This window comes from Heteronotia binoei, chromosome 8, assembly GCF_032191835.1.
Source record: "Heteronotia binoei isolate CCM8104 ecotype False Entrance Well chromosome 8, APGP_CSIRO_Hbin_v1, whole genome shotgun sequence".
Lineage (NCBI taxonomy): Eukaryota > Metazoa > Chordata > Lepidosauria > Squamata > Gekkonidae > Heteronotia > Heteronotia binoei.
Window position 1 is genome coordinate 29,848,074 of NC_083230.1, and position 21,097 is coordinate 29,869,170.

A 21,097-nucleotide genomic window follows, 5' to 3' on the forward strand; every position below is an offset into this window, starting at 1 on the left:
CTTAAGTCCCGGGGCAACAGCATGTATTTGCGCGTAGTTGCACTCAGGCTTTTGCAATGTCCTTGAATAGTAAGCCACCGGAACCTCATGGCCATCCAGCAGCACTGTGCTAAGGCCGCCCCCACCCCATAAGGAGACGCATCGCAGGAATAGACAATAGGCAGCAGCTTGTCGAAGTGTGCCAGCAGGCTGTTCGATGTGAGAAGGTCCTTCACCACTTGGAAGGTAGTGGCCTGCCACCAGCCCCACACCCACGGGGCTCTTTTGTCCAACAAACGGTGGAAGGGTTCCTCTACCACCGCCTTGCGGGGAAGGAAGGCATGGTAGAAGTTGAGGAGGCCTACGAAAGCTTCTAGTTCCACTTTAGTAGTGGAGGTGGGAGTGTTGCAAATGGCCTCTACCTTTTCCTTTGAGGGATGGATACCATTCACATCGACCAAATACCCCAGAAAGTCAATCTTGGGCACCCCCAGTATGCATTTCTCCCTCTTCACCTTTAGGCCCTGTAACGTACTGAGACGGAAGACGTTGGTAGGGCAACATGCTTTAATGGAGGCACGTTACAAGAGAGGGAACACGCGGGCCGGGCCCCGCTTATATACAATATCCCGGAACAACCTCCCTGGCTGGCCAGCCCAATCCTGGCCAGTTAAACTTCCTGCCACAGCCTGTGATGGGCGGGGTGTTTCGCGCCCTGTGCAGAGTCGCCTGGGGGCAGCCCAGTCGCCTCTGCACATGGCCGCATTTGCTTGGTCTATCGTCCTTGCGTTATATCGTAATGGCATCCTAGCGATACACTACAGGCCCGCTGAGTCAAAACGTTGGAGTATGGTGAACTCATCCTCTGTGGCTGCAGTGATCAACACATCATTGAAAAATGGCTGGACCCGGGGGATACCTTTCAAAAGAGAGTGCATTAGGTTTTGAAAGATCCCTGGGCCACGCTGACCCCAAACTGGAGGTGCTTGACCTTGAAGGTGCCTCTATTTGTCACTATCATTTGTGCCTCGGCCATGACAGTGTCCACCGGAAGCTGTTGATAGGCCTAAGTCCAATTTTCCGAAAATTTTTGCCCCTGCTAAGGAGGCCAACATGTGGCTCACCACCGACAGTGGGTAGATGTGGCCTTGCAGTGCTTTATTTATTGTACACTTATAGTCTGCGCAGAGGCAGACACAGCTATCGAGCTTGACTGGGGTGATGATGGGCGTTTCCCAGGGAGCATTAGCAACCAGCTCCAACACTATCTGAGCCACTAGGAGGTCTAGCTCCTTCTCTATCTTATGTCTGAGGGTGAAGGGAACATGCCAGGCCTTCAGCCTTATGGGCTGGATGTTCAGATTTAGTTGCAGGGACACTGGGGGGCCTGTGTAAGTTCCCAGGGTCCCGTCAAAAACTGCTGGGAACTCTCCACAGATGCTCTGGAAGTCCCCATATGAGGACTTGGTTTAATCCCATTACCTGAATCCCTAAGGGTCCAAATCAGCAACAGCAACAGCAAGCCTTTATTGGCATAAAACAGATTTAGCAGTAAAATAGCAATATAAATAATATAAAATCCTAGATTACAGAGTACATAGGGAGCTAATGTACATAAAATAAGTAAAATATATATGAGTCGAGTTTAGCCAAATTAAATAATTAAAACAAATAAAATGTGGTCATTCCAGAACCATTCTCTGTCGTATTTCCATGGCCTGTTGAAGAAATCTAGCCACCATTAAAGTTACCTCAGAGCAAGTGTCATTTAAAAGTTTGTGGACTTTGCCTGAATTGCGGGTCCAAATCATGTTCAGGCCAGCAAGTTGTCCAAGTCCCCTTCAATGACTATCAGGGGCAGACTTCCAGGGAAGTCTCCGTACTTCACCCTTGGGAATCCCACTCCCTTAACTGTGATCTCCTGTTTCTGATAGTCCCGGACCACGAATGGGAATAGCTGCAATTTGGCTTCCCCTCCAGGGGAAGTTCTAAGAGAAACTTAAAAGAAACTTAAGAGTTTTAAGAGAAACTTAAAACTTTGGAAAGTTTTAAGAGAAATTGCAGTCTGCCCGGCCCCTGAGTCCACCTCCATTTTGCATGGCTTGCCCTTAATGAGTACAGTCACTTGCAATATCCCGGGGGTGGGCAGGGGAAGTTGGCATACCTGCTCATCTGGGGTGGTGATGGAGTGGAGGTCTTCCGCCATGGTATCTGCCCGGATCCTGCCGGGCAGCACTTCTCGGAGTGGAGTGCTTGGACCAGAAATGGTAGACCCTTGCTAGATGGCCTGTCCTTCTGCATTGGTGGCAGACTGTGTCTTGAAATCGGCAGGAACGTCGCTCATGGGGGTCTCTGCAGCTGGCACATTCTTGAGCAGGTGTGGTCTCAGTTTCTTCTGTGCCGCATGTCGTAGCTTGAGTGCATCGTCTTCCCCAGAGTCTTCTGACTCGGATAAGGAGACGGCAACACGATGTGCAGAGATGGTGGCTTGCTCCTTCCTTGATTTCTCATATGCCGTAGGCTCCTTGATGGCCTTGGCTACGTCAAGGTCATCCTTACCCACCAATTTTTGCCTCAATTTCTCGTCCCATAGGCCGAAAATGAACCGGTCCCTGAGCATTGCATCGAGGACTGGGAAGTCACAGTGGAGCAACAACCAGTGGAGGGAGGTGCTGAAGTTGGCCACCAACTCATTGGGTTGTTGGTGTTCCGAGAACTCGAGGCGGCGGGCCAGGACGGTTGGTTGCAGGGCGAAGTTTATTGTGAGAGCCGTGATGATCTCATCAAAGGTGGCCGCCTAGAGGGTCATGGGCACCATTAGTCCTTGGGCCAGCTGCAGGACGCCCATGCCGCAGGAGCTGAGCAGCAGCGTCTTCTTCTTGCACCCTGTGACCTCGTTGTAGTCAATGTGGTTCTCCATTAGTCCTTGGGCCAGCTCCAGGATGCCCATGCCGCAGGAGCTGAGCAGCAGCGCCTTCTTCTTGCACCCTGTGACCTCGTTGTAGTCAATGTGGCCCTCCCATTTCTCTGGGAGGGCCACATTGAAGGCTTGAGTCAGTCCTGGCATAGCAGCCTTTTCGTCAGCCGTGGCAGTGCAGAACATGGTGCTGGATAGGAGCAGCGATGCGCGATGCGATGCTGGTTGGACCACTCACCAGGATTCCATCCTCATTGCCACTGTAATATAGTGGGTTCTATGCAAGGATGAGGCGAGGTTATGGTACAACATCAGCTCTTTATTGATTTCAGCATACTCAAGGCTAAGCATAAGACTGCCAAACTGAGCCAACTGGGCCAACTATATACACACCCGTGTTCCCGTGCAAGCGTTTGATTGGTCCATGCAAACCACTAGGGGGCCTGTGATTGGAGCAGGGCAGCAGGGTTTAGGAACCTGCTGCCCATTGTTCCCAAGTCCCCAAGCTCTGGCTGTCTGACTCTAATAAGCCAGGCAGGAACACCCAACTCAGTTCTCACTTGAGTCCACATAAACAAACAAAGCCAGCTGGCCCAGAGAGAGGGGGTATCTATCTTTTTGCTCTCATGGCTGTTAAAAAAGTTGAGTCTGTTTCTGATCAGAAAAATAGTGTGGGAAGGGAAGAATTAAAAACAAACTCAGTACTATTGTCCTAATCCATTTCTATGTGGCTGGCTGTTACAACTAAACTATATTATCTGAGGACCTATATTCAGATCCCCAGTGTCACAAAAGTTTGACTAAGATCTCTAGAGGTATTAGCAAGTTCCAGTGCCACTCTTCCTAAATGAGTACAGTATCTTTATCTTCCTAATGATACTATGACTCACTGCAACATCAGACATTTCTTTTTTGGCAACGTCCTGGTCAGCTTCAGGAGTAGTGTACTAAAGTTCAGTTTTGAGAAACAGTTCTGTTTTGGCATCTACAAAATCTGAAATTCAGACATGCAAGACACTACTACCCACACAGGCCAATATGGCACACAGAACTAAACTGCAGTAGTAACATGTAGCTGGTTTCCCTTGGTATATATTAGGCTGCCTCAGATGAAAAGACATCTGTCTTTCCCCAAGATAAGTTGATCTGTCCTCTGGATATGCCTTTGTAGTCATTCTCTATGAACAAATTAATTGATCATGCTTTTGTCCGTTTGTATAAATGAGATACCACCCCCTGTTAAGTAAACATTAAAAGTGTGACATGGTGGTCCATGAAAAACAGTTTCTGTTTAGGCCTCGGTGCAGCTTGGTGCTGAAACTGATCTAATAGCAAATATCCTTGTGGTGCAGCATTTGCACTTACATCATGATCTGGCCAACTAATACAAAAAACTGATTATGGATACTATTGGCTATGGCAAGACTCTACATCAAAGCAGTTTTGCAATGGCAACCATATCAAGATCTATATGTTTGAGCTAGTTGTTGTGGTCCAACGTGGCTGTTAAAAGCACATGCTGATTCAAGAGTAGTAGGTGAAGCTATTATGTAGTTATTAATCTTCCTACCTTGGTAATCCTTGCATTATCTCCATTTCGTTTGGTATCCTGTATGGGAGGATTTCATGATGGCAAACCGTTTTTTGACTGTACCATACTCCCTTACCATTAGTAAGTGAAAAATTAAGAGTCCTCCATGAGCACTGTGAGTACCTCTTGTAGCACATCATTTGTTTTCTCGCAACATTATAGTCTGGTCTGACAGGATGCTCTATGGCAAAGCGGTGGGTGATGGGTTGAACAAGATGGCATTATGATCCATTCCAGCTAGATGGTAATATGAAATGGATAGTTTCTACCAAACTAGATCTGAGTAGCCAAGCAAAAGCTTTTGAATCCTAGTTGCCAATGCAACTTTACCACCTACTTCCTTGAGATTCTCAAAATTAATTTAATGGTTATGGAATCTAATTTTAACACTGGTTTAAATAGAACTGGGTTCAGGTGAACCTTTTGTGCAATAAACTGATATTTTTCTTTTTATCTTTCTTACTGAATACATGTCCATGTCTCAGGAGTACTATTTGCCAATGAAAACCTTTAGCTATAATAACTCAAGCTGTGCCCTTTATGAAGGAATAATCAATGCTCTGCTAGAAATCACAGGATTCTAACAGCTAATCTTAATGAGAATTATTCAACAGAAAAACCTGGATTGCATTTGTGATTTCTTTTTCCTTCTTTGAAAATGTAACATTTATATTGGTTAATTTTCAATTATTAATGTGCTCTAAATAGATTGCAGGATATACTTTTCTTCTAGAAGAATGTTGACTTTTCATCAGCAATAAGGAACCTAACCTGTAGTAATGAAAACTGTATATGTGAAGATATCTCCTTAATCAGATAAATGTTTGAGATACATGTTATTATCACAAAACATTAAATTAATTTTTCTTCATTTGACCTCCAAAATACTCTAAGGATGAGGAGTGGGAACTCCTTGCAGAGCAATTCTAAATAGAAGTACACTCTTCTAAACCCATTGACTTCAATGGATTTGGGAGGGTAGAAATCTGTTTAGGATTCCACTATGAAACTTTCATGGGCTGGTGTTTCATACTGCATACCCCTTGGTATTTTTTTTAACCTCAGAATAGTTCTCATTTAACTGAGTTGTTTTTTAGGTAAAATATTCAAATGCTCTTGTAGATTCTCATTTATCTCTACCTGTCAAATAATTTAGACAGAATATAATCTATCACTAAAATATTTTAGATTGAAAGTTAAATTATCATTAAGTGTAAGAAACTTTCCTAAGTTTAGCTTTCTCATTCATTTTCTAGCATAGCTCACTTGTAACTCAGTAACATAGCACATGTCCCCAGACCCCTGATATGTACAGTTAACAAATAGCAGACGGATGGACTTCTGCTGGAATCCTCAGAAACTACTGCAAAGTGGAATAGACAGATTTGGGCCAGATGAACCAGTTTTGTATGCTTGGATAGTTAACAGTATGAGTAAGATCCAACCAACTTTTCCCCTTGTAAAAAATACAGGAGAAGGTCTCCTCTGACCACAAAAATGGTTATGCTGGGTGTCATGGGTCTTGCATGGACAACAACCATGTGGGATGGGAGCTGTAGTAAGCAGGGGAATTATGTGAGGTCACATGAAAATGCTGGATGGATCCCACCTCATGACTTTAAAGTATGCAAAAAATTGAAACACGTTGCCTACATTATTTAGCTGTAAGAAACATTCTCAGATGGCTTTAGAGAGGACCATGCATGTAAATAATTCTGTACACATATCTGCAAGCAAAAGTATGTCACCAGCATTGGTTAGCTGAAAAGCCTGATAATGACTAATATGTTTATCACTAGAAATCTCCTGATTAATATATTACCTACAAATTTTGGCACAATTGTTTCAAGCAGTCCCTGAATGACCTTCAGCAAATATGATGACACTTTACAAGTCTAATTCTATACAACAGCAACTGCATGAGAGAAGACTTTTTTTTCACAGAATGAATGATAACCACTGTCATTCCTAGAAGAAAATATCCCTTCTTACTTGCTTTTTTATTCGAAAGGAATATTGATTGTAGTAGAGCAAAAAGTGATTTGCTGGAAGACATGAAAAAAGTAAAGCTGACACTGCTAGCCAGGATAATTAAAAGGCCAACTTTATTTAATTCTACATCAGTCATGGGATCTTCAGTGCCAATGGGCCAACCCCCTTTGTACCTAGTTGAAGTGTGAACTACTGATGGAATGCAGAAAACTGAGGGCATAGGTCTCTGGTCTGAGGATTGCCCCTTCACTGTCCTAATTGATATTTCAGGGTGCTCACCAAAGCTTTACTGCATATAACTCTGTTGATTTATTTTAATCAACTTTACATACACTGCTTCATAGCAGATCCCATGCAAGTAACAGCAGATCTGCTATCCTAAAGGACAAGGGGAAGGGAGGCACCTAATAGAAGTGCTGCTCACCACACTCACCCTGCATGGATGAGAGGCCACCTGGGCTGAAAGATCTGGGCTGATATGTAGAGGGAGGCAATGACAAACCATCTCTGCTCATCTCTTGCCTTTAAAACCCCACTAGAAGACACCATGAGTTAGTTGAAACTTGGTGGCAATTTAGAGAGTGACGTTCCACCCTAAAAGATTTTTTTTCTCTCTTGCGCAGCCTGAACCTCACACTGACCTGGTCTTTCATACATCAGACTGGTTTTATCCAGCCTAACCCACAGCCCACCTGTATCGGGACTCAAGACTTGTTTAACATAAACAAGAAGGGCTGAAAAGAGAATGGGAATTCTGTCTCATCCACACTTGATGCATAAGGGTATGACTCAGTGATTATTAGAAAATACTTGGGGCTCCTGGCATATTGACTGAAACCAGACCTGAAGTCATAATTGCAAAGGACTGGGGTTACTTCTGCATAGAAGTTTTATTCCAGGTTGGCATCCAAACCAGAGCAGCATTTTAGGGCATTTATTTATTTAGAAAATCTATATGCCTTTCTCTGGAGCATTAACCCCTAATTGTCTGGTTCTGGGGTTTCCACTGTTTTGTTTTAATCTTTATCCTTGCTTCAGTCCCCTGTGGTAACCAGTTTCCCCTGAGCCACCAGAGCGCTCGTTTAAAATTGATAACTACTAGACAACTATAACATTATAACATATAATATAATCACAATCTATTGCCACAATCTATTAATATTAGAATTCTCAATTTCCATTTTTGTTAAAATCTGTAGCTTGTTTCATCTTCCTTAATTTTCTGTCACAACAAGGGTTAAAGGTTTTTCTTTTTTAAAAAAAGTTGGGGATTCAAGGGAACTAGCAGAACACAACAATTACCATTTTTTAAAGCCAGAAAAAGCCCTCCAGTACTGCGATGGTAGACCAATGCAATGGTAAATTCATGCAGAAAAGTGCACACAAATCTCCCATGTGAATTCTCCATTGCCGGTGTGAATGTCTCTGCATTTGTGGTGGCAGTAATAGAAAAATGTAACAGATATAATGCAGCCAGCTGGAGAAGTTAAATGGAGGAGAGGAAAACAAAGTAAGCCACTTTGGGTCCCCAATGGTGAGAGAGGTGGGGTATAAATGAAGTAAATACATAATCTTATAAAATGATATACTATATGTTGTAACCTTCTTCACAGACATATTTCTTGACATATATTTAAGAAACTAGAAGTTGTAGTCTGTGATCAATCTTTTTCTAACTTCCAAGACTGGATTTTTCTTGTGCAAGAAGCATTGTAAGTGGGGTACTGGACTTAGAATGATATTTCATAAAGTCATTATGCACAGCGCCTTTCCTGTTGTAGTATTTCGTATGTGTATTGTTTAAAAGAAATGCCCTTTGTTAGACTGTTCTCTGAGGAAAGGAGAAAAACTTCTTGAACTTTTAAATCTAGGGGTATGATAGACAATTGACAGTACTATCCTAAGCAAAGTGACTCCAGTCTATTGAGAGAATAACTCTGCTGAGGATTGTGCCAATAGAGAGGAGCAGAACCCTTGCAGTGTTTGCCCCATTATATCACAGAATATTTCTTTGATAGGAGATAAAGATTCCCCACATAATCTTCCCTCACACTAAACATACCTAAACCCAAATGTTCACATATGCAGCCACATTCATAGACCAAAAAAACCTGATATAGCTACTTTTTGTCCTCTCTGTTTTACAGCCTTTGCCATAAAGTATTCCTGGCAAACACCTCCTGTCAAAAAGATAGAGAAGTCTGAATACACCAACTGAGATCATTTACCCTATAGCACACTGTAGTTGTCCCTGTACCTGTGCAAGCATGGTAATTCATTAAAGATATTTTCCCTTTCCTTTCAATACATTTTTATGCGTGGAGTAGTGATTCTAATCTGTAATTGTGTGAGTACAGAACTGGGGATGATAGGTGTTTTGAGTTAATCAAGATTGTTATCATATAAATGTACCCTCTAGTAACATGCTGTACCTTGGCATTATCCTTCCATTGGGTTGGCAGGCACCCTTCAGCCTAGCATATTACAGACAGCCCAAGCAGGATAAAGTGAGCAGGACATCAGGAGGTAGCTTTTTTCCCATCCCCCCCCATTGTGCAATTTTGAACCACAAGTGACTGAGCATGTGGTTCAAGCAGTATAAGAATTACTTCTTACTTCTTATTACTTCTTCACCCAAAGGGTGATTAACATGTGGAATTCACTGCCACAGGAGGTGGTGGCGGCCACAAGTATAGCCACCTTCAAGAAGGGTTTAGATAAAAATATGGAGCACAGGTCCATCAGTGGCTATTAGCCACAGTGTATGTGTGTATATAAATTTTTTTGCCACTGTGTGACACAGAGTGTTGATGAGCCGTTGGCCTGATCCAACATGGCTTCTCTTATGTTCTTAAGAACATAAGAAGAGTCCTGCTGGATCAGACCAGTGGTCCATCTAGTCTAACATCCTCTCACACATTGGTCAAACAGTTCCTCTGGACAGTCAACAACAGGGAATAGAGGCTGAGGCCTTCCCCTGATGTTGCCTCCTGGCACTGTGATTCAGAGGCTGACTGCCTCCAAATGTGGAGGTTCCCTTTAGGCACCATGGCTAGTAGCCACTAATACACTATCCTCCATGAATCTGTCGAGCCACCTTTTAAAACTGTGCATGCCTGTGGCTATCATTACATCCTCGAATAGCAAATCCCACATTTTAAGCAGTGCCTATGTAAAGAAGTATTTCCTTCTGTCCATCCTGAATCTACTTTATTTATTGGATACACTCAAGTTATCTTTCTGTTTCCCCCTCTCCCCCACTGATGTAATGTGTATGCTCTCTGTAGTCTCCTGTAGGGCAAATGGAAAGGGGACCCAGGCAAATTGCACAGAAGGAAGGATTAGCTGCCTTCCAACTAGGAAGTCCCCATCCAGTAGGATGCTCTGCAGCGCACACGAACCGATCAGATCTCCTCTTGCAACGTCTACTTTGGCCCTGAGGTGCAGCTTGTGTCAGCTGCTTTGGGGTTTCCTTTCCTCCACCACCAATGCAACCCAATAAAGCCACAAAGGAAAACAATTGTGAGATTTAGTTTGAGCTTGCAATCTTATGCCCATTTACTGCATTCAGTCTTGCTTACTGTTGTGTAAGCCACGCACAGAACTGAGTCGTATATGTTTAGGAGTCTTGCGCTGAAGAGTTTGGAGCAGTTTGCTGCGTTCAGCGATAGGAAGGGGATATCGCGGGGATATCCCTGCTGCCTCAGCGATTTGGTTCCAGACCTGTCTATCACACACACAGCATGTCCTGGAATGCGCAACAAGCAGGTCCCGCAAACGAGGGGAAAGCAGCCTGTCTGCCAGAGGTGACTTGCGCGATGCGCCTCGCGCCTGCCGGAGCTCTTTGCCGAGGAGCGCTCGCAAAGTGCGTGGCGGGCTGGGAGAGACAAGGGTCCTCCTCTTCGAGCCAGCCTCCACATCTCTCTCCCTTTTGCCAGCGGTTGTCAGGACTAATCATCGGCATCTCGAGAGCAGCGCGACGACACTTGCCGAGAAGAAATCCCCGCCGAGCTTCCTCGCCTGCTAAGTAGAAGGAGACCCCGCGCGGCAGCCTCCCCCGCTTGGAACCGGTCTTGAGCCACTCTCCCAACTTTCACCGGTGGCCATCGACTCCCTCTTTCCGCAGCGGCAGAGCGGACGCCTCGCGTGGGAAAGGCGGGAAGCCAGCTTCCTCGGCGCACAGGCTGCCCGCCGCGTATGCCCCGGGTTTCCCGCCCGCGCTTAAATAGCATCCCTTCCCTCCCCCCCCCCCCCTCTTCGCCTTCGCGGCGCGCGCGCTTCCCTCTCGCCCACCCCGCCGGCAGCACGTGCAAGCTCGGGCGGCCGCCCGCCCGCTTACCTGAAGAAAAGTTTGGAGAAGACGTTCGCTTTCTCCAGGGGCGACCTCTGCATGATTCCCGCTGCCCCGCGCCTGCCGCACGCAGGGGAAGGAGGGGCGGGTGCGGAGGGAAGCGACCCGAAGGAAAGAGCTCGGCCCGAGTGGCGCTCTTTAAACTCTGCTTGCCTTAAAAGTGAAGTCCGGGCTGTTTGTACCTTCTGGGCTCTGATGTCACCGCCTCCCTCCTTCCCCTGCCACCTCTCCCCGCCTCTGCACATTTGCCCTGCTTCATAAGCCGGCCCTCGGCTGCCCGCCCCGCGCTCCACCTCGCTGGGAACCACATTCTCTCCCAGCCGCGGCCGCCGCGGCACCGCCTCGCCTCAGGTGCCCCTCGGCGCGAGCCCCCCCAAACGCGAGGAGGGCTCTTTTCAGGGACTTTCGCCTGCCTGCGGAGAGCCGCGCTTTCCTCTTCCCTCCCGGCCTTCTCTCGCTTCTCCCAACCTTGTCCGCGGTGGCCACTGCCTTGAAAGAGCCTCCCCGCCGTCTCCTGCCAATAAAGAGCGTTTCCCTCCGCTGCGATTGCTTGCCGCCTGCCGCCTTCAAAGAGCCCAGGCCCTTCCCTTGTTCAGCGTTGCTTCCTAGGGCTTGGTGGGGAGCGGGGCTGAGAGACCTGTGGCTTTCGTGAAATGTCAAGAGTTCAGGCCTGGAAGCGCGCGCCGCCGGGGTGTGGGAGCTGTGACGCGGAATAATAATAATAATAATATAAAAAGGCTTCCTAAAGCATTTCTGAAATGCCTCCTCGTTCTCCCTTCTGAATGAGCTGTAGACGCCGGTCTCTGGAGATAATCGTTGAGGAGAGGGAGTCCTGTTTGGCCCCCAACAATTTTATTTTTTTTTAAAGAGTTGAGTGCAACGCACGTCACTGCAGCCTGCTCATCTCATTTCTGGAATGTGGAGAGGCCTGTGGTGAGTTGCCACTGTGGAACCCCCACCTCAGTCGTATAAATATTAAAAACTGGGAAAACGTCTCGTCTTTTTTGCACTCTAAAAAGGGCTAAATGGGAGCAGATGCTGAGGAGTCACTAACCTGTGCAAAGTGATTTTGAGAAGGTGCCCCAAGGGAACCGTGCAAATCCATTTTATGTAGAATTATTGGGCTGAAAATGATCTGAAATAGTTATCACAACCAATACAATAGAAATTGTGGGTCCAGGAAGACTGAGTGGACAAGTAGCCTAAGTTTCACGTAACCTAGCTTTCCCAAATTATAGGCACAATAAAGATGCAATGAAAACATTGGAGAGGGAACTGAGAGAAAAGGCAGTTGGTTAATAATTTGGGGGTCTTTAATGCCTGCACAACGAAATGTCACATTTTTGAAGTAATTTTCAGATTTTAGTGAATGGGTATGATCAAAAGTAGAGTTTGGTACCTGAATGATTACATTGTAGGATAGGGCGTGGGGATAAATTGCAGACAGATAAGAGTTTGTTTCCCCAGGCTAGCCTGATTTCATCAGATCTCCGAAACTTAAGCAGGGTTGACTCTGTTTTGTATTTGGATGGGAGACCACCAAGGGAGCATAGAGTTGCTGCCAGGAGTCAGCCAGTGGCAAACAACCTCTGTTAATCTCTTGCCTTGAAAACCCTACGGAGTCACCATAAGTCAGCTGCAACTTGACAGCACTTTCCGAAGGTTTCTTTAAATGGCAAGATAGCAAACAAAACAGTTAAAAGCCCAATACGAATTATAGCATGTCTAATTAACAGCGCATTAAGCACCTCCTGGCAGAGGTATGATAAAATGCTCAGGAAACAGTCATGTCTCAAATGCTTAGACAAGAATGAACCCAACTGGGAAAACATTTCAATGGGATTGCTTAAAAGAGAATATGTCTCTTATCCACATCCACACATATATAACAGTCAAATGATTTTGTATGAAAGGTGTTGTCTTAGCACCAAGGTGATATTTAAAATCCCAATTCTGTTGTGAAGCGCAATGCATGCTCTCGGGCCGGTCACTATACCTAAAGTTCCTCACAAAGTTATTTGTGTGGATACAAGTAGCCTAACTTTCATGTAACCTAGCTTTCCCAAATTATAGGTACAATAAAGGTGTAATGAAAACATTGGAGAGGGCACTGAGAGGAAAGGCAGTTGGTTAATAATTTGGGGGTCTTTAATGCCTGCGTAACAAAATGTTACATTTTTTGAAGTAATTTTCAGATTTTTAGTGAATGGGTATGATCAAAAGTAGAGTTTGGTACCTGAATGATTACTATCACTAGTTAACTCAGACAACTTGAATTTTAATCAATTGGCATTAAATTAATTGGCAGTAACAGCCCTAAGCAGTTACCCCTTGAAGTCAATGGTCTTAATAAGAACATAAGAGAAGCCATGTTAGATCAGGCCAATGGCCCATCCAGTCCAACACTCTGTGTCACACAGTGGCTGATATATACACACACACACACACACACACACACACACACACTGTGGCTAATAGCCACTGATGGACCTCTGCTCCATATTTTTATCTAAACCCCTCTTGAAGGTGGTTATGCTTGTGGCTGCCACCACCTCCTGTGGCAGTGAATTCCACATGTTAATCACCCTTTGGGTGAAGAAGTACCTCCTTTTATCCGTTCTAACCCGACTGCTCAGCAATTTCATCGAATGCCCAAAGAAAGGTATAACTCTGTTTAGTATTGTGCTATTAGAATCCCATGCTTATTCCTGTGAACATAAATAGTTTTAATCCAAGGCTTTACTGGTTTGTGGTCTGGTACATTAGAATAGTAATACAGTGGCGCCTTACCAGCATTACATTGTTATAATGTATGCTGTAAATTTAATTTCCAAAATAGTCTAATGGAATTTTACAGATTAACATATTTAGCATCTTAACACTGCTAACGCACTTCTAATTTTCAGAATATACTATAACAAAATTTGCAGTATTAGCAATAATCACATAGTGGGTTAGAATTAGACGATCCAATCAGCTTTTCTGGTGGTGAAAATGGAAGGTTGTGTCATCTCTGACCACCCAAAAACGTTATGCTAGGGATCATGTGAGCCATGTACTGTATATAGAAGCCATGAGAGATGGAAGTGTAGTTTGGAGAGGAACTTCGTGAGACTGAATGAAAAAACTGTTTGAATCTGACACAATTTTTAATGTGGTTAACATTGTTATCTGATACTTAACTAAAAATTAGTTAGTTCAGATCCCCAAATAGTATCACACTGGGAAAGTGAAAAAGAGACAACATACTGGATTTTTTACATTCATACAGACGATAGTCTGTTTCCTACCATTCCAGCAAAAATTGGAGTCATCCTTCCACTTAAGTGGTTCTGCTGGAGGAAAAGCCAAGTTATGGGGAACTTTTTAGATTGGAGGAAGGCCACTGACTTTACTGAATGGAGTGGTAGGATCATACAAGACAACGAATCTGCTACATTAGGGTACTGGCAAATTTCACAAACCTAGGGGAGAGGAACTGTATACAACACAACATTAAATATTTAAAGTAGACGGGTACTTTCTCATTCCCCAGAATCCCAGGCTAAAATAGAAACATGCAGATGGAAAGGGATCTAAAGTGTACAAGTTGTGAATTTCCTGCAAAATGCAAGAAATTCACAACTTGTATCCTTTGACTTCTTCATTTCCCCCCTCCTGCTGCAGCCTGAAATGTCTCCCTAAGTTCTGCCCCAGACGGATGGTGGACTGCCATGGGCAGCACAAAGGAGGAGTTGCAGCAGGGGGGGGGGGGTATCAATGACGTCAATATGCAGTCTTTTCAACAGGATCCAGCTCCCAGTTTCCTGCAGGTATCACATAACGGATTTTTCTTTAGGTAAGAAAAAGGTTTGTGTCATTTTTTGCAGTCTGCCATTATATTTTACTAGGAATAAGGCCCATTGTGAGGAAAAATACAATGGGCTCTAGAGAGAGGCACTGGGCAAGTGCCCCCCACCCTTGCTGTCTTAACACCCACCCAAGTGAAGGCATTCATTCCCCCCTTGCTGGCTTTCCACCCACTTGCCCCCCCCCAAAACTACCTCCCATCCCTAACCACCTCTTCCTCTGAACTACCCATATACCCTTGGCACTCCACTACTCTCCCCATCTGTGATAGTCACTCATCTCCACCCTCACTGTCTTCCACCTACCCCCAGTTCTTGGCATTCACTCCCCCACCCTTGCTGTCTTCCCACCCACCCCTCAGCTGAAACAGATGCTGGCTCCTCCCCCTGCCAAAATGCGTGTGTGTGTTTGTCCTCATGTCTGTGATGGCTCAAAGCCCTGAAAGAGGCCCAGAATGGAGATAAGGAAGAATAATTATGGGGATTTGGGGAGGGGGGCATGACAATGGTCACACAGATGCTGAAGCTCAGCACTCCTTTTGTTTGCAGTGCATTTTTGCTACCTTTCCCTGTCTATTCAGCCTTGTGGAATTTAGCATCAGTGTGAGCTTAATAATAATAATAAGTTTTTATTTATGGCATGATCTTAGTGGCATGATCTTTTTTTTTTTTTTTGGGCCTGGCATGGTTGGGTTATGCGCCTCCAGGCAGCCATTTTCTGTAGGAGAATTGATCAGCTTTCCATCTCCTCCTCCTCCTTGCAGCCTCTACTTAGGAAAAGTTCTCCACAGTGGGGAACAAAGCAAGACCAAAGTGACCAGCAGGGTATAATAACACAGATTCCACCCTGCAAAGCAGCCATTTTCTCCAGAGGAGCTGATCTGTGCCATCTGGAAAGCAGTTGTAATTCTGAGTGATCTCCAGCATTCACATGGAGATTGGCAACAATGGTTCCCCAGGAGGAAATGACTGGTTTGGAGGGTGAAGCCTATGGCGTCACACCTGTCTGAGGTCCCACCCCTCCTCAAACTCCACCCCCTCCAGGATCCACCCCTCAAATCTCCAGAAATTTCCCAAGCTGCAGTTGGCAATCCTATCTTCTTACCAACCAACATCAGCCTACCTTTATCTGCCCTTCTGAGTACAGCTTTCTATCTCCTCCTCCCTCCCTACAGTCTCTACCTAGGAAAAGTACAGCTTTTCTTTGCAGCGAAGACCAAAGCGGCTTACATCATTCTTCTCTCTCACTTTTGATCTGCACAACAACCCAGTCAGGTAGGTTAGGCTGAAAGTTTGTGACTGGTCTGAAATCACCCGGTCAGCTTCCACAGCAAGAACTGGGGTCTGGCAGACCCTGCTCTGAAGCCGTAACTCCTGTGCCACACTGGCTATCATAGGGGATCTGCTACTGAACAGTAGCAAGCAGCCAGGCCTAGTGTAACCAACCTCCAGGTGGAGCCTGAAGATCTCCTGGGATCACAACTGAACTCCAGACAACAGATCTCTCTCCCCCTGGAGAAAATAACTGCTTTGGAGGGTGGACTCTATGGCATTATATTCAGCTGAGGCCTCTCCCTTTACTGACAGAACCAAGCTTGGTTGCCTAGCAACAGACACTGCCCAGCAGCTTCCCAGTGGCCCAATCTTCATCTGTCCTGGGTGAGGCTGAGGGGAGGAGAGAGGGAGGGGAGCAACAGAGAAGAGGTGGCCACCATGGCCTCTGTGGAAACATTCCCAGCAGAGCCAGGCCTTGCCACCTAGTTACATTACCACCTTTGTTCCCTGTCTCTTTGCCATCTCCCCTCTGCCACTGCCTGCTTTCTTTTTTGAATTCCACAGAGAGTGGGTAGGCAACAGCAGGTGGGAGAAAGGAGTGGACTCAACCAATGGAACGCAATGGAACCTGAGCGGCGGTTGATAGGCTAATGGCTGATGTAGTAAGTTGTGACCAGTACATTTGGGCTTTTATATTATGAAGGGATTATTTCTACCTGGTGTCAGGGCAATCGTAGTCAATGGGCAACAGTGGCAGCTACCCCAGGTCCCACATTGGGTTGAGGGACTGACTATTCATTGCTCACCTACTACTTGAAGGAGGGAGAAGAACAGGCTTCTGTTGCTACTGGTGCTCACTGCATCTAGGGATCAGGCAGTTTGCTTTTGACAGCATTGGTGACTCCCACACACCTTGCATAGCCCCAGTGGGGAGGCATGGAGGAGCAATGATTCTGGGTCCTATCCTTGATTTTTGCCCAGAGCTCAAGAATCACTAAAATTGCCCCTGCTGTGAGTAATTAAAGTACTAATTTTATACATTAGTTCCTTCAAAGTGATTACTGAAATAGTTAAAGAGTCCCAAATTACTTCAAGCTCTTTTCCTTTCTGGAAACTTACTTCTGTTTCTGACTCACCGTCTTTTACTACATAACAGGGCTAGATCTAAAGGGGGCAGAGGGAGCGGTAGCCCCAGGCGCCTCCAGGGGGTGCTGAATTGGGTACCCCCACAGGGGCAGGAGGGAGGGGGAGAGAAAGATGCTGATTTTGCCACCTCTCTACCTTGCAGAGAAGCCGCAAAAGCAGCTCTGTGGCTCCCCCCTCATTTAAAGACTCGCTGGCTGGTGAGGTCTTTAAATGGGGGGGAGGCAGTTTGCCTGCCTTTGCCGTCTCCCTGTAAGGCAGAGAAGTGGGAAAGGCAGCCCTGCGGCTTCCCTCCCCATTTAAACACTTCACCAAGATGTTTAAATGGGCAGGGGGAGGCAGATGCATTTGCCATCTCTCCGCAAGGTGGAGAGGTGAGAAAGGCAACCCCCTCTACTTCTCTCCCCATTTAAACACCCTACTGGGGTGTTTAGATGGGGAAGGGGAGGCAGATCACAGCCCCACAGCTTCCCTCTCCATTTAATTTATTTTTTATTTACCCACCAGGGTGTTTAGATGGGGAGGGAAGCTGTGGGGCTGCGCTCTTCCTCCCCTTCCCCACTCAAAAAATATGTAGTTCCGGCCCTGCTACATAAACAAATATACACATTGAGTGGGTAACCATCTTTTGATAAGTGTTCCAGTAAACAGCACAAACTCTTGAGTAGTTCATGGGGAATGCAGGGTGTTTCAGATAAATTAGTTGAATATTAATTGGTTTTTAACAAAGAGAAACCATAAGCACTAGTGTTTCAAGGAGATCCAGAATGCTAAAGTTTAAGGCATGACATGAAACATCCAGTTGTGTTTCAGCCTCTTTCAAGTGCTCACTTGACCTTGTGTTAAAACCAGAAGGTTGTAATAAGAATGCACTGACACTGGAGAACAGCAGATTAACAACCTGGCTTGAGAAATCTGAAGGTTTATTATCTTCAAGAGTTAATAGGTTTTATGATCCTAGGCCTAGTGAGGCCTACAGGCTCCAGGGAAGCCTGTGTAAGAGTAACTACAGGGTCTATATTTCCCAGGATCCCTTTTGTCCCTCTGATTTGGTGGGCAGAAGTTTAGGAGGGAAATTTGTCCAATGAAGAACAGAGGGATGGGACCTGGAAAGAAAGAACAAATAGGCCTGGCTATAGAGGGAGGGTGTTCTCTCTGGAGAGGCTGCAGTCGGGAGGGTTCCCTCCTGTTGGCATTAGAGGAAGGAACATATAGCTAGTTGCATCAGGGCTTTTATGTTTGCTTTGTACAACCTTTACTGTTTTCATATTCATTGTTGCACTAAAAAATTTTACAGCCCACTTCTTTCTTTTTGAGCACTTGTAATAAACCTGTTGTTATACTGCTTGGGTCCTCACATCTCTTCAGTCATGGATGGAGGGTGTTTTGTTAAGAAGGAAGACAGGGGTTGGGTGGGTACTCTGGGACTGCCCAGACAGACCCGCCAGCATAGTAGCAGCCAGTAGATGGCCCTCCTGGGTCCCCTGCCATTGTGATAGGCTTATATTTACTTTGAAATTACAAGATTAAGATAATTGCTAGTTGAATACAGGTTTGAGCATTCAAGTATATAGATTCTGAAAACAAAAGTCTTATTTACTTAGAGATATATTTGTTGTAGTCTCTGATTTTAATTATAGGTGTGATAATATGGACTCATGAACACAAGAAAACAAAGTTTCATCAAAACTGTCATTTGGTTCTATTGAAGACCAGTGCACTATTTCTATATTTATGTTCGTACCAATCATACCAAGTCATCATGTATTCAGCACCATCATTATATCATGTGCTCTGCAAACAAAAGATCTGGGTTAACATTTGCATTAGACATTTTAACAAAAAGCCTTTAGAAACTCTGTTAGTGGGGGTTAGCACTAGAATGTAATTGGAAGATTGGGAACCAATAACCTTCAGTCTATATTTTGACATCACAATAGTTAAGTTCATCAGTGTTTCACAAAATAAAAAAGAGACAGTGGTGGGAAAAACGTAGAAAGAAGCTCTCAAATTCATAGAGAAGTATAAAGTTACAGCAATAGATGCCTTCACAGGAAGAAAGGTTAATGCATATTAGTAACTCCTGTGAGGAAGGGATGCATTTCTTTTTTTTACTGATAACACAGTCTTTATGCCCATTTTTTATTTCACACCTCATGAAATAGATTTTCAACAATGCCTACAAAAGCTCTTGTTACTCAAGACTCTTTTATTGCATATATTCCAGGAACACTCTCCCAGTTTTGGTATCTGGTAAAGCACTGGTAAAGCACTATTCCTGTTTTTAACCTTTTGAAGATGTTCAGTGGTTAGAACTGTTTTAATTCTTCAAAATTTAGCTCAGTTCCTGTGTTAAATCTTTGAGTGGTGATCTGATCAGTAGAGAATCTGTGGGGAATCTTGTCTCCAATGCTCATGTGCATGCAACTGCATAAACAATAAGGCAGTTGTACAGTTCACATTAATACATTATTTCAACGTATATATTGAATTGTTGATAACAAGCCAAAAGCAGCTATGTTTTTTAGTTATGTCTTTAACCAAAAGCGCAAACAGATTACTGGCTGAAGATGTTGACAGGGTTTGGGAATGGCTTGCTTTTTGGAAGGTGTATGTGCTTTTAAATTTCCATAGGAGCATGGCTGGAGGCGAGGTGAGCCAGCAGAGCTGGGGAGGGACGGTGGCTCAGTGGTAGAGCATCCCAGGTTCAATCCCTGGCATCTCCAAAAAAGGGTCCAGGCAAATAGGTGTGAAAAACCTCAGCTTGAGACCCTGGAGAGCCGCTGCCAGTCTGAGAAGACAATACTGACTTTGATGGACCAAGGCTCTGATTCAGTATAAGGCAGCTTCATATGTTCATATGTTCATGTGGGTCTTCCTGCAGAGTCTGTGAAAAACTAAGGGCCTCCATTGTTTTGCATTCATTTTAGAAGTCCTTTGCACAGTAAAATAGATAGTGAAGCTGTGAGAAAGCATCTGTTTGTTTTGCATTCATTTTAGAAGTCATTTGCACAGTAAAATAGATAGTAAAGAGTAAGCTAGGACTTTTTGTATCCCTGTGTAAAACTGAAGAACTTGGTTGAAATATAGTTACATTCAACAACTCTCTTGAGAAAATTGTCCCAGTGAGATCACAAAAGTGTGCATGCTGCTCTTGCTCTCTCTGTATCATAATTCCTTGAGCTATCCTCAGAAGTTTCTTCTATATTATTTCTTTTTTATATTATTCATTAGTATTATTGTCTTCCCTCTTTAGAGTTCTTTCACATACCTTTGTGTCACTCTGCTTTAAATGGTTCTTAATACCTGGCATGACTTCATTTGAATTGAACATGGTTATTTCCACTTTTGTCACGATCTTAATGTGTTGTAAGCTGCCTTGTGGGGCATATGTTGGGGGGAAAGTGATTCTTAAATGTATTTCTGCTGTTAAAGCTATACTCCTTGGTATTGGTTCATACTGACCGACAATGCATCATAGATATAATAAAAGCTCATTCCTCAATTTTTATTGGAAGATGTGTAAACCACAGGGTGACTCTGTCTGTCACCACTCCCCCCCTGTCATTGGGTAGCCTCTCTGTGACATGCTTACTGCCAGCCCTGTCAGGCTAGAACCCCTGACCTCTGATGTCAGCCCCTGACCTTTGATGGAGACCGTTCTCTGCTGAGAGGGTCTCCTTGAGCCTTATTGATCACTACTGCCATTCCTCAGTTCATCCCTCCCAAAAAACACAATGCTGCAACCAAGTAACACTCCCCGCTGAGTACGCCCCCCCCCCAGCCTCTGTTAGGGTGGTGTGTGTGTGTTCTATTTATAAATATGCTAGAAACTCCTCCTTATGGGGCAATATTCCACCTCTTCATTTACAGCACACTCTGTAGTTGAATGCCGTGTGAACTAATATCATGTGGCACAAATACTTAAGTAACATTGAACATTGTTTAGTAACTATATGCACTGAAACAAACTCTGACAGAAAACAGTTAAATCTCTTCAA

General features: G+C 44.7%; 1 protein-coding gene across 1 annotated transcript in view; it reads right to left on the reverse strand.

The window, feature by feature from the left end:
* The window catches only part of CFTR (CF transmembrane conductance regulator), a 138,877-nt gene extending 127,975 nt beyond the window's left edge, over positions 1-10,902 (reverse strand). The window contains exon 1 of the mRNA XM_060244846.1: positions 10,819-10,902. Coding sequence (XP_060100829.1) covers positions 10,819-10,871 — 53 coding nt within the window. The 5' untranslated portion in view covers positions 10,872-10,902. The remainder of the gene's footprint in view (positions 1-10,818) is intronic.
* Positions 10,903-21,097: the final 10,195 nt, after the last annotated feature.